Below are 25,487 nucleotides of genomic sequence, written 5' to 3'. Positions count from 1 at the left end.
AACAAAATAAAAAAATTCCTTCCAGTAGCACCTTAGAGACCAACTAAGTTTGTTATTGGTATGAGCTTTTGTGTGCATGCACACTTCTTCAGATACTATGCACACGAAAGCTCATACCAATAACAAACTTAGCTGGTGTCTAAGGTGCTACTGGAAGGGTTTTTTAAAATTTTGTTTCAACTACAGCAGACCAACACGGCTACCTACCTGTAATTTATATTGTGTGTATATGTTGGACACGGGGGGGGGGGGGAGTATTGTCCTGTTTGTTACATGACAGTTGGCCGTTCAACCTCTGCTTAAAACTCACCAAGGAAGGAGAGCAAACAACCTCTCAGAGTTAATTCCACTATCAAACGGCTCTTACTGTCAGAAAGTTATTCCTGAAGCTGGAGAAAACAAGCTTGCTCCTTCCTCCATGTGACAGCCCTTTAGATATTTGAAGATGACTAGCATATCTCCTCTCAGTCTCCTCTTTACCAGCCTAAACATACCCAGTTCCCTCAACTGTTCCACACAAGGCTTGATTTCCAGACCCTTGGTCACTCTCCTCTGCACACGTTACAACTTGTCAACATCCTTCTTAAATTTTGGTGCCCAGAACTGGACACGGTACTCTAGGTGTGGTCTGACCAAGGCAGAATAGAGAAGGACTATTACTTTCCTTGATCTGGACACCATAGTTCTCTTGATGCAGCCTAGAATAACTTTTTTTTTTTTTTTTTTTTTGCTGCTGCTGCTGCTGCATCATCATACTATTGACCCGTGTTAAGTTTGTGGTCTACTAAGACCCCTTTTCATATATACTACTGGCAAGCAAGGTGTCCCCTATTTTATATTTGTGCATCTGGTTCTTCCTGCCTATGCGTAGAACCTCTCCAATCTGTTAAGGTTATATTGAATTCTGATTCTGTCTTTAGCGACATTTGCTACCGTTCCCAGTTGGTGTCATCTGCAAGTTTGATGAGGGTGCCGATAGTTGCTAGAAGACCCCTATTCACCCTCAGACAGCTATAATTCAGAGTGGTTTAACAATCAATCCCTCTTCACAGGGAACTTTGGAAGTTGAAGTTCCGTGAGGGGAATACTGGGTCTCCTAATAACTCTCAGCACTCTTGAGAAGATGCAGCTCCCACAATTCTTTGAGGGAAGCCATAACTGTTTAAAGTGGTATCGTAGTGCTTAAAATACACAGTGTGAATGTGGCTCATGTTGTTGCTAGAAGAACCCCTGTGATATTGACCTTGGACTGCTTCCTGATGTTGTTTCTGGATAACCTTTGGACCAAGACCGTCTTTTTTTGGACTGTGTAGCACCAGCGACCCTGCCTATGTTGGTGAGAACTTTGGCAAGAGGCTTATAACACTCTACCACAAGCAGTAGTGATGACCACCTACACAGAGGGCTTTAAAAGAAAATTAAGACAAATGAGTGGAGGATACCGCTACATTCTGCCTCCACTGTTGGAATTAGTATGCCTCTGAATACTAGTTGCTGGAAACTGCAGGAGGGGAGAGTGACTGCTGTGTTAAGTTACTGCTTTTGGGTTTCCCAGGGGGAATCTAGTTGGCCACAGTGAGAACAGGACTTCTGGCTCAATCCAGCCGGACTCTACATATGTTCTTAGGATGATTCCTGGAAGACGCAGACCCCAGTGTCTCTCAATAAGTTTTATCTGAAGCCAACAAACCTTCTGAGTTTCCACATAAGCTTTATTAAAGACCATTTTCAAAGCAGCAGAAAAGGCAGTACAGTTCATGGTGAGATTCAGGTCCTGCACAGCTACTTAGGCTATTTATTATTATTATTTAAAAAAAGAGTGACATAATTCTGCAGCTGGTGGTAGAGGAAAGGAGTAGCTCTTAAGAGGCAGTGAAGGCACCGAACTTTTATATATGTATTTAAAAAAGAAAAGCTGTTCCCTTTACACAGCCAGCTCGGCCATGGCCCTATCCAGAGGATCAGTGCTCCAGTAATCATCTTCCCAGCCAAGGAACCAGCCAGTGAAGGTGGGTGGTTCGAACCCTTGTCTGATGAGTGTGATGGGAGTTCTTCTGTCACGATTGGCAGGGTCGGTCTCAATATATCTCCTGGCTGTAAAGATGCAAGTGAAGATAAAAAAGAAGAGAAGAGAAAAATGAGCTAAGAGGGATCAATAAGCTTTTATAGGCATATATAAGGACATGGGGAAGGACCCTGTGAATTCATTTCTATGTCTGAGGGTGGTGCAGAGGGTAATGACACAAGAAAGACTTTTCAGTGGTGGCTCCCTAGGAAGCATGCCTGGTGCCACTGCTGTCTGTTAGGTGCCAAGCTAAAACATTCTTATTTATCCAGGCTTCTGAGCCTGCATATAATGCTAGTGCTATTCAACACACACCACTGTAGATAATTAACATGGCTAGCTTGGATCCATTGATTTCAGTGGGTGTACTCTGAATAGAATGTAAGTTGTATACAACTCCTTTTTTTTTTTTAAAATTGTGAGGGTAGTTAGATGTGTCTGTGGCCTTTGTTGTGACCATCCTTTAAGTGTGGTGGGTGGGGCTTGTTTCATTTCTCTGTGTCTAATTCTAATGTCTCTGCTTTATTTTTCACTGTGTATGTTGCTTTGAGGCACTTGAGTGCAAAAATGTGACTAATAAATGGAATAGTAATTTTGAGGGACTACAACAAAGAGGTCTCCAGATGATGGATTGAGGCTCATTTTCAGATGGCTGTAGGGAATTTCTGGCCTTCTAGATGCTACTGAACTACAACTCCCATCAGCCCCAGCAAGCATGGCCAATGGCGATGGGGCTCCCATAATTCTTTGGGGGAAGCTCATAACTGTTTAAAGTGGTATCAAAGTGCTTTACATGAAGGGTGTGAATGTGGCCACTGTTACGGAATTCTTTAGAATTAGATCTTATTATGGTAATGCATTCTGCATGCACTTATTTCAGTGTGGCTTTACTACGTGCTGATGTGTAAGGCCTGACTGGTCAGTGAGAAATGAATCCAGAAATGAGAGGTGTATACCCATCCTACCTGATGTTTGAGCCTCCGTCTTCTCCACCTCGTTCGCGTCTTTTCCAACCCAAACAAAGACCTTTTAAGAAAAGGTAATGAGAAATGTTAACATCCGTATGTGCACTGTCACAGTGCGAACAACCACATGGCCCTGGAAAGTGTGCAAGCAGGACTTGACCACAGGCGTGGCCAGAGGGGTGTGGAAAGCTGCCCCCAGATCAAGTAAATAAATAAAAATACTTAACTAATTCACCAATCGCATCACAGCCCTCCCTAAAAAAAGTCCTGCCCCCTCAACAAAAATCCTGGCTACGCCCATGGACCTGACTGATGACAACAGTCGTATCCCCACTTGTGATTCCCAACAGCTGGTATAAAGAGGCTTATTGCATAACTAGGGATGGTTGAGTCTGTTCTGGGTTCTCATTTTTCCTGTCTTGTTCTGCTCTCTGCATTTTTAAAGTCTTCATGATAGCTCATCAGGATTTTAGTGCAAGTTCATCCTAATATACACATTTGCTTTCAATGTAATTTTGTCTAATATACATATCTTTGCAAGGTAGTTCCCCCCAATATTGTATGCTATTTTCACTAGTTTTCAGGCACACTTCACCCCAGTATATACATTTTTGGACACATAACTTGGCTGGAAAACTGCGCTACAAAATTCAAAGTGATGTCTCGTTCGAAGGATGGTTGTGTTTCAGTTTGCGTTTTGTTTCAGAAAGTGTGAACTAGGTTTGCCTTCAAGTGTGACCTGAATCAAATTTCTCCCTCCCATCCTTATTACTGAATTTATATCCCAGCTTCTTATCCAAAGAGCTTAAGGCGGCGTGCATACTTCTCCCCTTCTTCATTTTATCCTCACAACAATGCTGCGAGGTAGGTTAGGCTGAGGGGCTGTGCCCAACTCAAGGTTACCCAGTGGGCTTTCTGGTTGAGTAGGGATTTGAATCTTGATCTCCCAGATCCTATTCAAACACTCAAACCACTACACCACACTGGCTCTCACGGTGCATCACTGAATGTGACTCTTTTTTTAATTTCCCTTGTTCCACACTGGTCTCTTTGATATGGAGCACAAAAAGAACTGATTGCTAGTGAAGACATAGTGACATACCTGGTCCCAGGTGTCCAAGAGCATCACATCATCTGTGGCCAAATCCTCTTGCGTCAGCTCTCCAGGTACTTCTTCAATCTAAACCAAATATTTAAGAGGGTGATATGTTAACGGGGACAAGCAGCCAAAGCTTGCACTATCCCTGAAGCTCCCTTGTACGTAACAGAACCTGAACACCATTCTCTTGAAACTGAAGCACCTTGTGTTGCTGGTGTTCCTAAATGCTTAGATTTGTCCTCCACAGTGTTCTTCCCAGGAGTCTACTCCAGAGTGACCCTAGGGAGCCAGTCCTCAGAGGTTGACCCACCTCCTTTCACCCTGATTGGCCTCACTCATCACAAAGGAGACTGCGGATTGGCTCCTAGGAAAGGGGCCATGTGCAGAGTACCTTTCCCTCATCACTGAGCAAACACAACACGGTGCCACACACCTGTCTGCCAGGCAGGTATGAGACCGGGTTATTTCAAGTCAGGGATGGGGAAGGTGAGGCCCTATAGGCATGGTTAGAATACAGCTCCCATCAGCCCCAGACCACATGGTCAATTGTCCAGGATGATGGAACTTGTAATCGACTCCCAGCTGGAGGGCCACAGGTTCTCCCTCGCTGGCTTAAGCACACCTTCAGAGACTCAGCAGCCCATGACACTGTACTACCCATTGCCACCGTCCTCCAAAACCTTCCTTTGGTTTTAATTCCTCAATGCAGTACAATATTAGACTATATGTGCAACCAGTTCATTGAGCACTCATCCTGATTTGCTTGCACAAAGCTTGTGTGGAGGTTAGACTACATCTAGTCTTCATTAAGTGTTTGCTGAGATTTATGTGTGGGGAAGATATGCAACAATAAGCATTTGTCCATATTTGTGTGTGTGGTGTCTAGACATTCATCCCACACTTTTCTGTGTATTTTCCGATTTCTTTCCTAACTAGAAACAGTCTTGGGTTTTTTTTTTAGTGGATTGTTGCGCTAGGGTGACAAGGGGTTCATCCGATGTTAGTCCTACTAAGAACAGACTCATTAGAATTAATGAACATGATTAACTTTGGTCCATTAGTTTCAATGAGTTTAGCTGGCTACAAACCAGTGCATTTTAATCCACTGTAATTGCACAAACCAAAATGTCTTGGCATGTGCCTGCATCTCTCCTGAAAAATGCTGACAGTCTGAAGGTGGTCTAAGTTCTCAGCAATGCCCTGAATGCATGGGGTACTCACAGTAAAGCGGCCACTCTTGTTGGTGCAGGCAAACAGTCTAGGTGGGTGAATGTCCATCTTCTTGTCCTTTAGCCGTGGGGAGGTGCGATAGGCAGCTCTTCCACCAAGTGCTTCCCAGAAACCAGCTGCAAGACAGGAAAGGAACCACACATACAGGTTTGCCATCATCGTCAGGAAAGATGTGGCCGCCTCTGGTTTTGAGACAGCGCAGTGATAGATTTAGGACCGGAAACGAACCATGCGAACCCCAGTGCCTTTAATCGGAACTATGGCCTGTCCCTGTGTCTTTTTTATTCTTCTTTCGTGATGATTGATGTTCATGGTCTTATCTATTTTTATTTAACAAAATGTATATATCATTCGATTGCAGCAAAACCTCTTAAGCAGGTTGCATGTTTTTAAAAAAAATATAAATAAAAACAATTAAAATTATCAGTAAAAAACATTAAAAACACACCAAAGTCCATGTGGGGTGATGGTTCTAGGACAGCAATACACAATCCTGATTTCAGGACTGTTTACACCTGCAAGACTTTAGGGGTGAATATGCTGCTTTGATTCCAGTTGATGCACACCCATAACCTCCTGCAAAAATCCTGATTTATTTTTTCCTACCACAAGTATTCCCAGGTAGTTTTTGGCTACATTCTTGTTGCATTGTAGCACAAGAATGGCCCTCCAAAGAGCAATAATGCTGTAACATTAGGCATAGCTGTCAACTTTTCCCTTTTCTTGCGAGGAATCCTATTTGGAATAAGGGAAATTCCCTTAAAAAAAAGGAGAAAGTTGACAGCTATGACATTAGGGAAAGCATCACAGAACAACTAATAAAGAATTCTGATGTGTGGATGGTCCACACTTCAAACCTGGTTCTCCGCCTTCAGCAACCTCGGTTGCATGCGCTCCCAAGACCTTCAGTAGCTCTCTGGCCCCAGACTTCTCGGCCTCACTGGCTCCTTTGCCAACCCACAGGTAAGCAGCAGAGGGGGTTTTCAACACAAAGGCATCATTGGAATTGAGCTCCTTAGCAGCCGCATCCACCTGTGAAGGGACAAATTTAAGCCTGCCATCAGGGCTGCCAGAACAGACGCTTTTTTGCCACCCAGTGGCTTTCTCAACATTACAGAACTTAGAGGTGCCAATTTGACTTGCCTTTTCAACGAAAAACAGAACACTGACTCCTTGAGGAACATTGGGCAACCAGGAATTAGGAGTGACAGGAGGCTTGAGATGTGAGAGTGGAATTACAGTGGTACCTCTGGATACAAACAGGATCTGTTCCGGATCCCTGTTCGCATCCTGAAGCGAATGCAACCCGCGTCTGCGGATCGCGATTTGCCGCTTCAGCGCATGACGTCATTTTGACCGTCTGCGCATGCACGAGCGGTGAAACCCGGAAGTAACATGCTTCGTTACTTCCAGGTTGCCGTAGGGGTGCAACCCAAAAGCACTCAACCTGAAGCATATTTAACCCGAGGTATGACTGTATTCCAGAACGTAAGTGAAGGTAGTCACAAAATTCCATTGGAATAATTTAGCCATAGGCAATATAACGCCCGAATGCTCTTCCTTATATTTCCACAAGTAAAATAGACTTAGCTTTGAGAAATTAAAGCTGAACATTTGGGCATGGTGTGTCAAGTATCCCAAAAATGGAAGTCACTGTGGTTCATTTTTCCAGCAGAAACCCAAGGCTTCCTGCTCATTTTTCAAACTCCATCTTGTCAGCACTGCCATTCGCTCTAATTAAAATCCATGTATATTCCTCACAATATTTTTTTTTAATTGCACACACATACTTGCACAGAACTCACACTCTGGTTTTGTAGTCTTTTGTGAGCGACAGCTCTTGTGCATTCATATTTTGCTCAGATTGCAAATAGTGTAAACCAGTTTTCCCTGGCTGAACACACCAAGAACAGCAGCTTGGATTTAGGTGGCTGCCTGCTTTGGAACAGGATTCCACATCAATGGAACCCCAAATTTTATTTCGGATAGAATTTGACAGCAACACCAGTTAAGAAAGAAGCTGGTGAAAAGAGAACAACTGACTAGGAGAAGGCCCCAAAAGTAAGGCCTGGCTATGAAGCCTGTCCATGGTCAGCAGGTATCAACAGGTCACTTACCTCCACAGCTCTGGTAGTGCCAGATGTGCTAGACCGGACTTGGAAGAGCCTTGTGGATGCAGGACTTGTCTGACCTCCCTCTCTGGAGGTGCCACCTTGGTACACGATCAGAGGTTTCCCACCGAACAAGCTCATGAGGTGAGGCGGTTCTTTGCCCTGGACCACTCGTTTCTATCACAAAAGAGGCCACAGTCACTCCACAGAGGAAGAAAACACCTGAGGGCTCAAGCTCTGCCATGCATCAACCTACCATCAGAATGCCTGCGATGTGCAGCTACCATGGAAACAGGCCAGAGGATCCACGGAGCATACAAAACTACTGAGGGTGGTGAATCAGCAGGACGAGTTAAAAGCTAGCAAATCATCAGCCATTTAAACAAATAGCCAGCTAACTGGACATTAATGGCCCTCCAGACATTCTCCTGATTGTGCATTCATGTTTGTTTGTGCTTGCGATGGTATCTGGGGAGTTACACGTGACTCCACTTTCAGTACTATTTGCACCTGTGAAGCATTTGGGGCAGACATACTGATTCATTTAATCAGTGTGTGCCCCATAACTTTCTGCGGGAATCTTGTAACTTTTTATACAACAAATATTCTGGATTATTTTTTGTCCTACTTTTGTTGCACAACAGTGCCCCTCCAGATGATAATGTGGAAACCTTGGGTAAGCATTGCAAAATAGCTGAAAAAGTGAAATAATGTAAAGATGGTCCAGTATAAATCCACCACTTACCCACTTTCTTTGTGCCAATTATATATTGCAGAATATACCCACAAAAAACCACTGGTCTAGAGGACCCCCATCTCTTTTCTGTTTCTTGTGATCTCTCTAAACACTTCCCCCATATAATTTAATTATTGTCCAATTTCCTGATCTGGGCAGACAAATTTTATTGAAATATCTGCTCAACATTCAGGTTTCATCTTATAGGGTTGCCATATTTAAAAAAGTGAAAAATAAGACACAAAACCCTTGGCTTTTAGCTACTTTTAAAGAAAATCGGCAAAAACAACACCGCCGACATGGGTTGCCATACGTCTGGATTTTCCCAGACATTTGACCGATTTTCGCCTGGACACTGCTTCCACCCGTGATATTCCAGGTATGTCCCGGAAATTCCAGACGTATGGCAACCTTTCATCTTATATTGTTAGCACTCTCGTTTGCTCCAATTAAAAGGTCTGGATTTTTTTCCACATATGTGTAATTTGCACAGCATGAAAGCAGTCTTAAAAGTAGTTCTGTAGTCTTAAAACCTCAATGATCACAGGTGCATAGTCTCATCATCTCTCAGAGCATGCTACAGTTCTGGCATTTAACAGATCTGTTTCGTTTCTTGCCCCCTTATTTCAGCTCAATCTAACTGAACCCATCTTTAGTTAAGCCACATGGGCTGGCCCAGATAGCAATACCTGCACTGCAGTGCCTCCCAGCTCTTCATCCAGTTGGACAGTAAGGAAAGCAGAGGTTGCGACTTCATCTTGGGTGGAATCAGCGCCCTGCCTGAAAAAACAAAGGGCGAAAATATGAGTGTACACAGCATAATTGGGGAACCTTTTTCCTCTCAAGGGGTAATCCTTTGGGGATTGCATGCAGCTCTTGTAGCTCTGTGAAGGGAATAGAGGTCTTCTAACCACTCTCAGTACCCTTAAAGAACAACAGTTCTCAGGAATCTTTGGGGAAAGTCAAGTGGTACTCTATATTTATGGTGTGGATGTGGATCTAGAAATCGGTCCTTTAGCACTGTGGCTCTGGCTCTATAGAACCAGCTCTGAATCGAACGGACAACCACCTAGCATTTTTGCTTTTAGTTGATGATTAAAAACTTACCGTTTAAAAATGGCTTTTTCTGAAAGCGACATGGTCATTTTATATTATAAACACTATTTGTGTAATTTGATGCTTTCAATAACTTTTTGTTAAGGTTATATATACATTTATTTGTTTTTGCTATATATGTAGGGTTTTTTTTTATATTCCTCTTTTACACTGCTTTGGAAACATTTGTTGGAAACCAGTTTGGAGCTTTTTAGTTTAGAGAAAACAGGAGTAAACAGTGACACAATAGACGTTATATAAAATAAAGTTTCTCTCTCTCTCTGAAAACACTAAAAACTTGTGAACATCCAATGAAGCTTAATGCTGGAAGTTTCAGGAAATATAAAAGAAAGTACTTCTATGCACAATGAAAGTTCAGCTGTGGAACTTGTTCCCATAGTGATGGCTATCAACTTGGATGGCTTTTAAAAATGATGTGGGATAAGTCTATCAATGGCTGGGATGTGGGATAATGATGTGGGATAAGTCTATCAATGATGGTTATTTTGTGCCTCCATGGGCAGAGGTTATGTGCTTCTGAATACTGGTTTCTGGAAGCTGAAGAAGGTGAGAGGATTCTTGTGCTCAGGTCTTGTTTGCAGGTTTCCTGGTGGGGCACCTGGTTGGCCATTTGTGAGAACAGGATGCTGGACCAGATGGGCTTTGGCTTGATCATGCAGGCTCTTACGTTGTTATGAGTTAGGTAAAGGTAAAGGGATCCCTGACCATTAGGTCCAGTCATGGTCGACTCTAGGGTTGCAGTGCTTATCTCACTTTATTGGCTGAGGGAGCCGTCATACAGCTTCCTGGTCATGTGGCCAGCATGACTGAGCTGCTTCTGGCGAACCAGAGCAGCGCATGGAAACGTTGTTTACCTTCCTGCCGGAGTGGTACCTATTTATCTACTTGTACTTCAGTGTGCTTTCGAACTGCTAGGTTGGCAGGAGTAGGGACCAAGGAACGGGAGCTCACCCCATCATGGGGATTCGAACCGCTGACCTTCTGATAGGCAAGTCCTAGGCTCTGTGGTTTAACCCACAGTGCCACCCGCGTCCCATATTGTTATGAGTTAGAAAACCTTAAATCAGGTGTGGGGAAGCTTTGGTCCTCCAGATGTTACTGAGCTATAACTCCCATCAACCTTGGACATTGGCCATGCTTGCTGTGGCTGATGGGAGTTGTAGTTCAGCAACATCTGAGGGCAAAAGTTGTCTTAATTTTTTTAAAAAATACTAATAAGAAAAAAAAGTTATCATACCAAGTGTAGATGATTTTGCCTTGTTTTCCACCATGTCTGTAATCATACAGGATGATATAGCTGTCCCCACCATAGAATTGTCCGTAATTTGAGGGACTCACTGGGACTTTGGCAGAACCTTCTATTCTCCAGATCTGAAGGGGGGTGGGGAGAAGAGAAATGACATCCAAATCAGATAAATGGCAAACAGGAGACCACTGGTGGAATGAGTTCCAGCTTCTTGAAATAATAAATTAAGACATACAAATTATGTATGTGAAAGGAGTAGGGAAAGCGAGAAACAGGTGTATGGACAGGTGTATTTGCACCACACATTTGAAGTGCATTTATAGCAATTTCAACAGTCATGGCTCCCCCCATCCCAAAATAATCTTGGGAACTGTAGTTTATTCCTCACAGAGATACTAACTATGGTTTCCAGGATTCTTTAAGGGAAGCCATGTGCTTTTAATGTATGCTGTGGATATGACTTAAGTCCTCTAATGCTTTGAAAGTTGCCAACTTTGATGGATGGTTCAAATGGCAAACTCGTGGCTTTAAAAGGAGATGAGGCAGATTAAGGGAGAAAAAGGGCTATTGGTGGCTACTTTATCAGAAATGGCAGTGATCTGCCTCCAGGATCAAGGCTGGTCCATTAGGGCAAATGGGGCAGTGCCCCACCAGCCACAGTCTGCTCTCAGCCAGCCTCCACCTGCCTGGCTTTCAACTTACTAGTCCAGGGGGTGGCCCTGCTGCCTGCTTGCTTGTCCTTAGTTCCAGTGCCGCCCTTGTAGAACTCAGCAGGGAGGATGATGCAGGCAATGCTCAAATGAGGAGGCTCTGCCTATCACTGGCTCTAGCACCACCTACTGTGGGGCTCCCTGCCTTCCGTCCTCCCAGTCCCAAAGGACTCCAGCTACCACTGAAGATAGCATGTCTAGTACTGAAGATAGCATGTCTAGGAATTGCAGTGGGTGGAGATCAGCCACAGGAGAGACCAATGGAGACATCTTTAGGATAGGTGGCTTTATTTACACATATACGCAACCTGAGCACAGGATGAAGGGACCCACAGATTTAACACCCCAACAGATCTCGATTCCCTGTTAGGTTTCCAGCGAAGCCCCCCGTCACAGCTTAGGTTCAGCACAGAGCAAAACATTGCTCTCTGTCTCCACTTCCAACATTAGCCAAAACTCACTCACACAACTCGTCACTTAGACAGCCTTCCTTGGTCAGTTTCTTCTTCCTCCTAGGATGACCATGGCCTCCAGCCAGGGGTGAGGCGGGAAAAGGCCAACCCATTTATCTTTATGGCATCCTCTTCAAGACTTCACAGCACTTAACTGACCAGCCAAAGCCATTAACTTAACATATGTATTCTACCCCACATACACAACATCACAGATTTGGAAGGGACCTAAGGTATCATTCACACTGACCCCCCAAATCATAACAATAATTACTCCTGTTGTACTCACTGACTGCAGTACAATACACACTCAGTTTTTGTCTTTCTTGCTCAGAGTCCTGAGCTGCCAAATGCTGGACAGATCCTTTTGCCTAATAGAGTGACGATTTTGTATAACTACCCTCTCCCCCACTTACCTGTTTGTTTCCAGTGCCGTCATCTTCCATGCCATGCTGGGCTGCCATTGTTGGGGAGGTGTGTAGTGTGGCAGCATCGAAAGGAATGTTGTCAATCTTGGCCACGTGAGAATTGATGTAGCCCACACCCATGCCCTCTGTCTGGTCCCTGTCACGCCAATTCTTGAAGAACTGCTTGAACAGCGGAGTCTCGCCACCGTCGGGAAGGACTTGGATCTGAAACAAAGAAAGTATCCTGAGATGGAATGGTCTCAGCTGAAGCCGAACTAGGACAGAATTGTATTTATTTAGTGTTCTTTTTTTAAGTAGCTTTATCAGCACAATTTATTCTTGACACTAGGCCTCAGTGCAGTTCTTCAGCTGTTGAGCCACATAGGCTCAATTTAGACAGTATGGCAAACCGTCGTTTGAGGTTCCAGATGTACCCAAAGCAAACCATGGTTTAACCCTGCTAGTCTTTTGTATTCTGTCGTCTCAATCCTTAGGTTCTTAACTTCACCCCCTTTACTTACCAGCAATCTATGTGGTGATTGAACTATGACAATGTAAACATCACCACAAACCAGGGTTAGCATAAAAGAAGAAGAAGAAGAGGAGGAGGAGGAGGAGGAGGAGGAGGAGGAGGAGGAGGAGGAGTTTGGATTTGATATCCCGCTTTATCACTACCCGAAGGAGTCTCAAAGCGGCTAACATTCTCCTTTCCCTTCCTCCCCCACAACAAACACTCTGTGAGGTGAGTGGGGCTGAGAGACTTCAGAGAAGTGTGACTAGCCCAAGGTCACCCAGCAGCTGCATGTGGAGGAGCGGAGACGCGAACCCGGTTCACCAGATTACGAGTCCACCGCTCTTAACCACACCACCACACTGGCTCTCAAAGCATTGAAAGTCAAATTCAAACCATAGTTTCACATTCTAGCTTACCGGACAATCACAATTCATGGTTTGTCAACTGAAGAAATTAACCAAAACTCAACAAACCTTCCTTAATCATGGTTTGAGAGCCAACCATCCCATTTCAGCCCTCCCACATCTTGCTTTGAATTGAACCTTGTGTGTTTCCTGCAACATCTCTTTTCTCCACTTACCTTCCATGCATCCTAACCTCATTCCTTAACTTGGGTGGGGAACTGGTGGCCCTCCAGATGCTGTGGAACTACAACTGCCAGCATCTCTGCCCACTGACTATGCTGACTATTGGCAGGGGTGGTGCGTCCCATTTTGTCACTTGAGGTAAAATGGAAAGTGCCACCCTGCTCTGCTGCATCATATGCCCCATCACCACTTCTGCTGGAACTGCTGCTGTGCCCCTCACCTCTACCAGCGCTGCCTCTGTGCCACTTCCACTGCTGATTTCCAGCATAATCTCACGAGATTTTGTCAAAATCCTGTGAGATGACTCGCACTCTTTGAGATCTCATGAGATTTTAGTAAGATCTTGTGAGATATCATTGGAAATCGGCACTGCTGCTGGTGCCACTTCTCCACCACTGACTGAGGCGGCGGCGAATAGGGTGCCTGTAAGAGTTTCACCTCAGGGGCTTCTGCTACCTGAGGCAGTTGCTTCACCCTGCCTCAAGGGTGAGCCGGCCCTGGCTACCGGAGCTGATGGGAGCTGAAATCCAACAACACCTGGAGGACCACAGGTTCCTCATCCCTGCTATAACAGAAGGAAGTCTATGGATAACTTTTCTTGTATCCTCACCTGTGTGTGTCGGGGATAACCCATCTTGGTGATGAATTCTGCGGCAGTTTTCAAGGCAGCCTTCCTTTCCTCAGCATTGGCATTTTTACCTTCATGTTAGCAACAGGAGTGAGTGAAGATAGATATATTAAAAGAGAATATAAAATTTGCTACCAGATGGAGTGATTTTTAAAGGGGAAGGGTTTTAGAAGTCCTTCAAGTGGACATTTTGTGCTTCAGGCACAAATTGAAGTATGTGAGACAGAACATATTTCTGAGGCAAAAAAAAATCAATCATATGAGGCAGAATGTATTTCTGATGTCAAAGAAATAAACAACTATCTGACGTTTAGAAGACATGTGAAGGCAGCCCTGTTTAGGGAAGGTTTTAACGACTGATGTTTTAATGTATTTTTAATCTTTTGTTGGAAGCTAACCAGAGTGGCTGGGGAAACCCAGCCAGATGGGCGGGGTATAAATCATTAATAATAATAATAATAATAATAATAATAATAATAATAATAAAATAAATAAAATTTAAATACACGAAGACATTTTGAGGCCTGCAGCAAAAAATATGTTTGTGCATGCACACAAAAGCATGGTGGGAAAATTTATAAGCAACAAATGAAATAACTATTTGCCATCTTTTAATTATACCTTCAAATCTTGTCTAGTGGCAAGGCCTTATGCTGTTCCACACACCCTCACCAATTTCTCCCCTCAATTTAGATGTGACAATACATTTAAATTTGCTGCCAAAAATGGCATTTAGTATGAGTTTCTTCAAAAAGAAAAGTGGGATTTTTTTTTAAATAAACCTGAACAAATAAACAAACAGCACCCTCCACAATCCCTCAATGTAACATCAAATTAGAGAAGTGCATAAAGTAATATTATCAGGTGGTGTGCTTCTTGGTACACCAGGAATTTTGGCCCTCCAGATGTTTGACTCCAACCTCCATCAGCCATGCCCACTGAGACGGATGGGAGCTGGAGTTCAATGACATCTGGAAGGCCACAGGTTCCCCAAATCTGTTGTACACTCATTCTTTTGTTTACAGTGAGTTTGTGTTTATGTTTTTAATGCTGCCTATTAACCCCTATAGAAAATTCACACCCCTACAACAAAACAATAAGGCACACTCTCCATAGCAATTGAGAACCCACCCCTGATTCCACAGCTGCATGTATTTCACTAGCACACACAGAGACCATACATTTAAAGCACAATGATGGCACTTTAAACATTCATGGTCTCCCTTCAAAGCAGCCGCGGTTTGTTAAGGGTGTTGAGAGTTGTTAGACAGCACCTATTCTCCTCAGAGAGCTACAATTCCTGGGAAGAGGAGCTGATTCTTAAACAAACTCTGGGAATTGTAGCTCTCTGAGGAGAATAGGGGTCACCTAACAGCTCTTAACAAACTACAGCTCCCAACACTCTTTGGGAAGCCACAACAGTTTAAAGTGTTATAGCAGCACTTTAAGTGTGTGGTCTGAACATGGCCTGTGTCAGCCATATGGCTTTTGTATATCTCTCTCCTTTTACCTTTCCAGACAAAGATTTTGCCATCGGTGCCATGGTCAAGAATGAAGCAATCATCCGAGCTCAGGGCTGATTGAGAGAATGGATTCTCATCAGCCACCAGAGAGACCGCCATATTCCCTGCGCCGTTGGATACCTGTAACAGTACAGCAGAACAGATTGTTATTCTTGGGGTGTGTCCAGCATTAGTCCTACTCAGAGTAGACCAACCATAATTAATGGGCATGATTAACTTAGGTCTGTTAATTGAAATGAGTCTACTCTGATTGAAATTCAGTTTGATACAAACCTATTATTGTATTAATGACATGTTGCAGAATACATCCACCCACTAAAAACCCCCCAAAAGCAGTCTGAAGGGGCACCCCAGCCACAGCTACCACATTTCATCTCCACTGTCCTCTCTCACAAATACTGCCACTTCTCTCCTTTTCACGGCTCAAATCTCCTCCTCCACAAATGTGTTGGCTTAACCCCAGTCAGCCAACCCTGATTAAAACAAAACTTAAGTACATTTAGCTCTCAGCACCATGAACAAACTACATTTCCCAGGATTCTTTGTGGGGAGCAATGACTGTTAAAAGTGATAGTGCTTTAAACGTACGGTGTAAATGTGGCCTTCTAGTCTCCTGAAAGAATGCACGTCCAGCTGTCTTGGAACCCTAAACAACTAAATGGCACAGTATAAACTCACACACACCCCAACACTTCTGTTAGGGGGTGGGGATATTCTGCATCATTTTGCTGCAGGTTCCACTTATCTTAATGTTTTTGGTTATACAGTACTCCATTGGACAGGTTTCTATTGCAAAAGCAAAATGAAAAAATAAAATAAAATGTAAGTTCAGGTTATCGGGTGGGTTGGCATTCATGGCATTGACACTGTTCCCGCCATGCACTCTAGCCAAAGCCAATCATTGACAGGCAATGCTGAAACAGCTCTTTGTTCTCCCTGGGAGATGAAAAAACACACCCCCAAATACTGCTTTGAGCGCTGTCTCTCTCCACTGTTTCATAGGGCTCCCTCCCACTGGCTCACTGGCCATCTGGATCTTGTTATACCTTGTACAGCTTAGCCAGCCTTCGGTTGGTTGCGTCAGCTGCACCGTCATCAGTAGTGCCTGCTGGCAGGGTGGGCTTGGGTCCCAGGACCTGAAAAGCAAACACACACAAAATTATTAATAATAATATATAAAAGTTTCTAGAGGAGTGCATGCTGACTAAACAGGCTCTCTGCTCGCCAGATGCTTTAACTGAAGAAATAAACAGGATCCCACATGGAAAAATAATCATTTACTCTCTTTTTTTTAACCCTGATTTATGCCTGTTGCACAAGAGGATAGTTATGGAAAATGGAGAGGGCAGGAAGGAGAAGCCAAATTCAAAACCTTATGGAAATTGACCAGTTCAAAGGCTAATTTTCGGGCATGGCTTTGACAGGGGAGGCTGGTCCATTAGGGCAAATGGGGCATTGCCCTACCAACTGAAGTCTGCCCTCAGCCAGCACCCTGCCTACCGACCTTCATGTTAGCAAACAGTCCAGGGAGTGGTACTGGTTGCAAGTTCTCTCCTTAAGTCGCAATGTTGCCCCAGTACAGGCATGTCCAGCCAGTAGATGGCGATCTACCGGTAGATCCATGACTGATCCTGGTAGGTCGTGGGACCCTTATCGATTTGGGGATTACCATATTTTTTGCTCTATAAGACTCACTTTTTCCCTCCTAAAAAGTAAGGGGAAATGTGTGTGCATCTTATGGAGCGAATGCAGGCTGCGCAGCTATCCCAGAAGCCAGAACAGGAAGAGGGGTCGCTGCTTTCACTGCGCAGTGATCCCTCTTGTTGTTCTGGCTTCTGAGATTCAGAATATTTTTTTTCTTGTTTTCCTCCTCCAAAAACTAGGTGCGTCTTATGGTCTGGTACATCTTATAGAGTGAAAAATACGGTAAATAAAGTTTACCAAAAGTTAACAAATAAAAGCTGAAGAACTCTGGGCAACCTTACCCTCAAAAAGCTCAACAAACAACTCTGGGATCAACAACTCTGGGCAATCCACCCAGCCCACGCACGCAGGCTCCTCCTCGCTCCAATGACAATGGGTAGATCACTGCCAGTTTTTTTTTTTATACTGGAAGTAGATCGCAGTCTCTTGGGAGTTGGATGTGCCTGCTCTAGTGGAACTCAGCAGGGAGGAGGATGGGGGTGTAGGTGCATTTACTCCAACATCTTGTTCTCACAGTGGCCAACCAGATGCCCATGAGATGCCCACAAGCAGGATAGTTTACCTCCCTCCTCTCTGGTGACCCGGAAACTGCAACTAATCCAAATGTGGCAGCTAGACTGGTGACTGGGAGTGGCCACCGAGACCACATAACACCGGTCTTGAAATACCTACATTGGCTCCCAGTACATTTCTGAGCACAATTCAAAGTGTTGGGGCTGACCTTTAAAGCCCTAAACGGCCTCGGTCCGGTATGCCTGAAGGAGCGTCTCCACCCCCCAGCGTTCTGTCCGGACACTGAGTTCCAGCGCCGAGGGCCTTCTGGTAGTTCCCTCCCTGTGAGAAGCCAAGTTACAGGGAACCAGGCAGAGGGCCTTCTCGGTAGTGGCACCCGCCCTGTGGAACGCCCTCCCATCAGATGTCAAAGAGAAAAACAAGACTTTTAGAATACATCTGAAGGCAGCCCTGTTTAGGGAGGCTTTTAATGTTGTATTTTAATATTTTAACCCTGATTTTAATATTTTAATATTCTGTTGGAAGCCACCCAGAGTGGCTGGGGAAACCCAGCCAGATGGGTGGGACATAAATAATAAATTGTTGTTGTTATAAAAATTCAGAATTCAAACCTCTCCTACAGTATCCCGGTGCAGTTTTACTGAATGTGCAAGGGGTTGGTGGGAGGAGGCAGCTCTTACACACTCAGCATCAACTGGGCTCTGAACCTTTCATGTTTTGATTACCAAAAACATGCATGTAGCAACACTGCCCCATTTTCTCTCACCCACCACATTTGGGGAAGAGCACTGAAATTCAGAAGAGGCTGGATTTTAATCTGTAGGACCCTCAACTGGACTTCCACACGGGAGATTGGGAAATTTAACAGAATGCCCCATCCCTCTGCTGATACAAGCTAATAGGCAGAAACGGCAACTGTATTTAAGTTCCCTGCAAAATCTAGTCATGGATTCTCTGCAAAACATGTAACTTAGTTACTCAGAAGTAAGTTTCCCTGTGTTAGGCTTACTCCCAAGTAACTGCATATAGGATTGCAACTGAGTAGCACGTATGGATTTGTGAGAAAGTAAATAGACCAGGACCTGAAGCATCTCTTCCCGCTCAGCACCGTCATCTATGACATAGACCCTTGCGCGTCCACTTCTCTCGTTATCCCGGATCCCCTTGGCGACTTGGGTGGCCTTCAGCTTTTCAAACCTGTTACTTTGTGAGCCACACCACTGGTGAATATTCTGCAGGGCACAGAAAGAAGGAGGTTAAAGAGGCAAATACTATGACTAAATAGCAGGAAGCGGGAGTCAGATTTCTTATGATGCAAAGAAGTGACCTTGTACTCACGTAACATTAGACTGTAGTTAATGTGAAGCATGGTTTAACAAACCACAGTTAAAGCTGAGGCACCTGGCAACTGATCACTTAACCATGCCACATAACGGTTGAAAACACCAATGAGAACATGAAACAATACTAAGCTATGATTAATGTTTTTGTTTATTCAGAATTATAACAAGACATATTATCCAAAAACATATCATCCTTGTCCCCCCCCCCCCACTTTTCCTCCCTACTCCCTCCCACACAAAACCCACCCCACCCTACCCCAACTTCCCTCAGTTCCAGTCTTTGGTTTCTCTAAGAATGCTGTTTTCTGCATGTTACAAAGTTGTATAGATCCTCAAACTATTTAGCTGATTATTATCAATAAAAAGTTTGTGAATGTTTATTCAAAACCTGCCAAGGAGTCCAGTCCAGTTCGCTTTGTTGCGTCTTCAGATACTTTGTAAAGGGTTCCCATTCATCCTTAAAGTCACAGTTATCCTTATCCCGTAGCTTATATGTCAGTTTTGCCAGTTCTGGATAGTCCATCAATTTTACTTGCCATGATTCTTTAACTATGATTAATGTTAACCACAGAGCCTAGGGCTTGCCGATCAAAAGGCCGGCAGTTTGAATCCCCGCGAAGGGGTGAGCTTCCGTTGTTTGGTCCCAGCTCCTGCCCACCTAGTAGTTCAAAAGCACGTCAAGTGCAAGTAGATAAATAGGTACCGCTCCAGTGGTAAAGTAAACGGCGTTTCCATGTGCTGTTCTGGTTCGCCAGAAGCGGCTTAGTCATGCTGGCCACATGACCCGGAAGCTGTCTGCGGACAAACGCCAGCTCCCTCGGCCTATAGAGAGAGATGAGCGCGCAACCCCAGAGTCATCTGCGACTGGACCTAACAGTCAGGGGTACCTTTACCTTTTTAAGGTTTATAAACTAAGGTTTATGATTGAGCAATCATAGCTAACAAATCACAGTTCACACATAACTATATATAAACTATAGTTTAGTGTTATGTGCGAACCAGATCACAGCCTAAATAAGGTAATGATTGGATTATTGACAACACCTATATGCTACTTCTCCACAGTTCAAAGTAGCTTCCACAAAATCAGCAATATAACAAAATAACAAAATAATTTATTTGAGGGGGCCAGACCAGTTGTGTCCACTTTAAGCCTGTGCCTGCCCTCAAACTGGGAATGCGTCACAGACAAAGCTAGCTTCAGGCTGGAGCTGAGCACTTTGTACAATCAGCTGGGAAAATGTGCTTGCTTGGCAGGACACATTCGCATCAAGCCTGGACTGACGGCATGTTACTATCTCCTCCAAGTCTTTTCATGCCCCATAACAAAGGGGACCAGCACAGAACCAGGGAAACTCAAAGAGGTGTCATGTTCTGGTTCAGAGATGCATTGGGATGGTGGAAAAACTAGATCTAGTTCACATTTGAAGGTGAATCTACTTAACTTTTACTTCCTGAAAAAATGTGTGAACCGGAATACAATTATCCTTCAAAATTCACTCTTCTCTGAATTTTGCAGTGCAGTTTTCCAGACATGTAATGTACACAAAAATGCATATTCTGAGGTAAAGTGTGTATAAAACTGCACATATTGGTGAAAGTAAGAAACAATAATGCATTGTGTATGGGGAAACTTCTTTGAAAAAATATGTATATTAGAATTTTTCAATAAAATGCTAATTAAAATGTTCAAGAGACTTTAAAATAAATAAATAAATAAATAAATAAATAAATAAATAAACTAATGTGATTTGTGGAAAACTGAAATTAAGACTAGCAAAAATGTAAGAAACTGAGAGAAACTGAAATTGACAGATTTAGCTATTCCTACCTAAGGAAAAATGATAAGTTTTGTTTGTTTGTTTGTTTAACGAAACAGAACGAATTCCGGTTACCCTCAGGGCTTGCAAGAAACGCACCTGTCCCAGATCCAAGATGAAGCAATCACCGGTGTTGAAGCTATCCCAGGTGACGGGCACCTCTGTAGCACGTACAGTTCGCCTTCCTTTGACCTGAAGGAGTCTCTGGACAGTCACTTCATTGGGAACCACGTGGCGGAAGCCAGAAGCCACACCACCAGCCTAGAAGAACAAAGAAACAATTTGACTGGCCATCCACCAAGCTGAACACCTTGCTTGGGTCTACCTGGGTCTCAGACAGATTATCATTACAATGAGAAAGCTGTCCCTAGCAGCTGAGTAAGAGTTGCTGCAGACAACCTATTCATTGAGAATTTATCCTGAAATGAAGAGGTCTGATTATATCTTGTCTTTATTGAGTGTTTGTTCTAAGTTGTTTGCAGGAGTTATATGTCAATGAACATTCATTCCGCACCTTTCAGTGCATTTCTGTGTCACTTTGACTGCCTGTAAACTGTCCCTATTTTGAAGGAGAAATTCAATTAAAGTAGAGCAAAGTGTTCTGTCACCCTAGCACAGTGTTTTTCAAGCATGGGTTTCCAGCTGTTGTTGAACTACCAATTCCCTGCTAGCTAGGAATGATGGGAACTGTAGTCCAATAACAAACAGCTGGAGACCCAAGTATGAGAAACACTGCCCAGCACAAAAAAATCCAACAAGGAATTTCAATTTTTATAGCATGGGAAATGATGAGGAAATCTAACATGCACAGGGGAAAGTGTTGGATGAATGTATGCTTCATGGGAAAGTTAAGCACCCACAAGCAAATCAGGATGGATGTTCTTTGCCATGTAGAATTTGGATATAAACCAGGTATAATTTAATAAGCTTTGTGCAAGCAAATCAAGAAGAATGCTCAAGAAACAGGTCCTCTGGAGGAGCCCATTCCTAATTGCAAAAACAAAACAAAACATTTCTTTTTCATAGTGGGCTTATTGCTCCAGGGCACTAAAAGGTAAAGGTAAAGGGACCCCTGACCATTAGGTCCAGTCATGACCGACTTTGGGGTTGTGGCACTCATCTTGCTTCACTGGCCGAGGGAGCCAGCGTACAGCTTCTGGGTCATGTGGCCAGCATGACTAAGCCGCTTCTGGTGAACCAGAGCAGCGCATGGAAACACCGTTTACCTTCCCGCTGGAGCGGTACCTATTTATCTACTTGCACTTTGACGTGCTTTCAAACTGCTAGGTTGGCAGGAGCAGGGACTGAGCAACGGGAGCTCACCCCGTTGTGAGGATTCGAACCGCGGACCTTCTGATTGGCAAGTCCTAGGCTCTGTGGTTTAACTCACAGCACCACCCGCGTCCCTTGCTCTAGGGCACTAGTGCACTTTAATTCCCTAAACCTAAATTTCCTTGATATGCACTTGATTCCCTCCTACAAAATAATGTCTGTCTAGAGGAACCTCAAATGCACCTCTTTATCTATTTATCATTTCCTTCTATAATTGCTGCATTTATTTTGGGAGAAATGGTCACTGTGGCTTTAAAAGTCTGCACTGCATGCCCCTTTTCTTCTTCGTAAGCTTACACAACAGCTGTATAAACACACTGAATCCTTGTCATTGTCTGATGGATTTTTGAGGTCAGGCTTGAGTATTTTAAATATTCCCTGTTTACAGGGAAATGTAAATGAAGAGGATGAGCTGTGACCTTTCTGTGAGATTGTCTTAGCAAGAGTTTTGCAAGGTGAAAGGAGGAGGATAGCAAATTGTCAAATGCAGATAGCTGAGAAGGGTGGTGTGTCAATTCACACACACCCTAGGACAGGGGTCAGCCAGCTTTTTCAGCAGGGGGCCGGTCCACTGTCCCTCAGACCTTGTGGGGGACCGGACTATATTTTTTGGGGGGAAATGACTGAATTCCTATGCCCCACAAATAACCCAGAAATGCATTTTAAATAAAAGCACACCTTCTACTCATGTAAAAACACCAGGCAGGCCTCTCAAATAACCCGGAGATGCATTTTAAATAAAAGGACACATCCTACTCATGTAAAAACATGCTGATTCCTAGACCATCCGCGGACTGGATTTATAAGGCGATTGGGCCGGATCCAGCCCCCGAGCCTTGGTTTGTCTACCTATGCCCTAGGTTGTTGTCCGTGCAATTCAACTACAGTGGTACCTCGGGTTACATACGCTTCAGGGTACATACGCTTCAGTTTACAGACCCTGCTAACCCAGAAAGTGCTTCAGGTTAAGAACTTTGCTTCAGGATGAGAACAGAAATTGTGCTCCGGCGGCGTGGCAGCAGTGGGAGGCGCCATTAGCTAAAGTGGTGCTTCAGGTTAAGAACAGTTTCAGGTTAAGAACAGACCTCCAGAACGAATTAAGTTCTTAACCCGAGGTACCACTGTACAATTTAGGCATCTAAAACAGCCTGATCAAGTGGAGATGGCACAACTTGAGATTTTTTGTTAGTTTGCTTGCTCTCCCCACACCCCATGAAACTGACATACAAAAACCAATATTAAAAACAAGGATAAAACCCCTAAAATATGCAACTATTTATACAAAACAGATCCAACTGTTGAGCAAGCGGAAATCCTTACTAGTAGAATAGTGCCCATAGCTCTCCTGTACTTTGGGAGACTTAACGCAGGCAGGTCTGAAGCTCCAACAATTCCATAATTTAGGGGAATATTAAGGAGTAATGGAAGCTCTATGATTCCAAGGACGGGTTCATCAAAAAATCACCTGGTTTGAATTTATATTCCTGGATGGCAGGCCGTCCAGAAATGCTTTTGCTAATGAGGTACAGATGTACTACCAAGCAAGGAACTGAACTTGTATACACCTACCTTGTATTTGATGCCTGATTTGAAGTACCCTGTGAAAGTGGACGATTCATGCCCTTGTACCTCCCGGTGTTGAATTGCCTTCCCACCAAGGTAATCGTCCAGCTGCACTGTGAAAATGGCAGCGGATCCACTCTCGTCCTGGCTGCATTGGTCCCCTAGGAATCAGAAAAGGAGAAAGAAGCATGCCTATTGAGAAATAAACTCCAACGAGTTCAATAGGAGTTACTCCTAGGTAAGCCTTAATCTTGAATATATCAGTCATGAAATGGCATCTTCACTGCTTTGGTTTATTGTCAGTAAACAACAACACTGAACTATGCAGCACTTTTGAAAAGAACTATGCAGCACTTTTTAAGAACTTTACCTCAGGATGAGAACAGAAATCGCGCAGCAGCGGTGCGGTGGCAGCGGGAGGCCCCATTAGCTAAAGTGGTACCTCAGGTTAAGAGCGGTTTCAGGTTAAGAACAGACCTCCGGAACGAATTAAGTTAGTAACCAGAGGTACCACTGTATATGGCCCGTGGCCCAACTATTCAGTGGCCACCCAGACGCCTGTGGTAGCCCCTCAAGGAGGACCTGTGCACAAAAGCAACTTCCCCTCATGTGGTTTCCACCAACTGGTGTCCAGCAACTGGTCTTCAGAAGCAGTGGAGGCAGAACATAGCCATTATGGCTAGCAATGAGGTGAACAATAATAATAATAATAATAATAATCAATAATCAATAATTTATTCATATATATTAGAAACACAGGGAGTTGCCTTATTTTGAGTCAAACAGTTGCCTCAACTAGCTCACTGATCAATAGTGGCTCTGCAGGATCTCGGCAGAGGACGTTCGCAGCCCTACCTAGAGATGCCACAGATTGAAACTGGGGGCTTCTGCATGCAAGGCAGATTCTCTACCACTGAACTACATCCCTTCCCCCAAAGCAATTTCAATTTCATGGCAGCAAATTTACAATTATACAATAAAAACAATAAAACAAGTTTTTAAAAATGAAGAAATCAGCCAGAGATAGGTTTAAAATCATGGAATAGTAGCAATGGTAGGGATAGGAAGTGAAAGGCTTCCTGTATTGATTTCTCAACAAGTCTTCACCCTGAGCCACCTGCGGGGTTCCTGCACAAAACCCCAACCTTACCTAGCCAGAAATGAAGGTCGTACTGCAGGTTCCCATTGCGCTGGCGGATGGTGTTGAGGATGACGTAGGCATCTCCGGTGAAGAAATCCCCATAAAGATTTCTGGGCACTGGGACCAGGTCAAACTTCTCGATTCTCCAGATTTGAAGACCAGGTTCCTTCCCGGCTTTCAAGAACTCTGCGTGTTCCACCATGCTGATGGGCTAAGAGAGAAGGAAAGAATTTGCGAAAATAAAAGCAAAATAAATGACTCAGTTCAGTCTGGGCAGCACAAAGAAGGCTTTGTTCCACTGCGTCATATCCCTGCCCTGCCTCTGGAACAGGGTTGGCCAGGTATCCCCCAGAGATCCAGTCCTCCTTTCCAGTCTTCCAGCCTTCATAAACTTGGATTAGTTAGATCGTAGAGCTTTCCCTTACTGCCTTGTCCCTTGCAAGCGATTTCTGGTTTTCTGGTTTCCGTCCTCCCTCCTCCTTAACATAAGAAGAGCCCTGCTGGATCAGGCCAAGGGCTCAACTAGTCCAGTATCCTCTTCTCACAGTGGCCAATCAGCTGCCTCTGGGAAGACCAGAAAGCAACAGATCTCCCCACCTGCAATTCTTTTCCTTTCACCCACCCTCTCTGGTGTTCATTCTGCTCTTTCCTGTTCTTTAATTTATTTACTATATTTCTATTT

At 44.0% G+C, this 25,487-nt stretch overlaps 1 protein-coding gene across 3 annotated transcripts in view; it reads right to left on the bottom strand.

Moving 5' to 3' along the window:
* Positions 1–1,691: 1,691 nt before the first annotated feature.
* Positions 1,692–25,487, bottom strand: part of GSN (gelsolin) — a 60,909-nt gene continuing 37,113 nt past the window's right edge. For all 3 annotated transcript variants that reach the window (XM_079962061.1, XM_079962060.1, XM_079962059.1), the window contains exons 2-17: positions 24,815–25,016; positions 23,671–23,825; positions 20,869–21,030; positions 18,689–18,838; positions 16,436–16,525; positions 15,377–15,509; positions 13,849–13,937; positions 12,147–12,362; positions 10,560–10,693; positions 8,896–8,986; positions 7,477–7,647; positions 6,217–6,391; positions 5,351–5,475; positions 4,133–4,210; positions 3,031–3,091; positions 1,692–2,094 (exon numbers count right to left, since the gene is read on the bottom strand). In XM_079962061.1, coding sequence (XP_079818187.1) covers positions 1,925–2,094; positions 3,031–3,091; positions 4,133–4,210; positions 5,351–5,475; positions 6,217–6,391; positions 7,477–7,647; positions 8,896–8,986; positions 10,560–10,693; positions 12,147–12,362; positions 13,849–13,937; positions 15,377–15,509; positions 16,436–16,525; positions 18,689–18,838; positions 20,869–21,030; positions 23,671–23,825; positions 24,815–25,007 — 2,193 coding nt within the window. In that variant the 5' untranslated portion in view covers positions 25,008–25,016 and the 3' untranslated portion in view covers positions 1,692–1,924. The remainder of the gene's footprint in view (positions 2,095–3,030; positions 3,092–4,132; positions 4,211–5,350; positions 5,476–6,216; positions 6,392–7,476; positions 7,648–8,895; positions 8,987–10,559; positions 10,694–12,146; positions 12,363–13,848; positions 13,938–15,376; positions 15,510–16,435; positions 16,526–18,688; positions 18,839–20,868; positions 21,031–23,670; positions 23,826–24,814; positions 25,017–25,487) is intronic.

Source organism: Podarcis cretensis, assembly GCF_951804945.1.
Source record: "Podarcis cretensis genome assembly, chromosome: Z".
In the NCBI taxonomy this organism is placed as follows: domain Eukaryota; kingdom Metazoa; phylum Chordata; class Lepidosauria; order Squamata; family Lacertidae; genus Podarcis; species Podarcis cretensis.
This window is presented reverse-complemented; position numbering and strand designations above follow the sequence as displayed.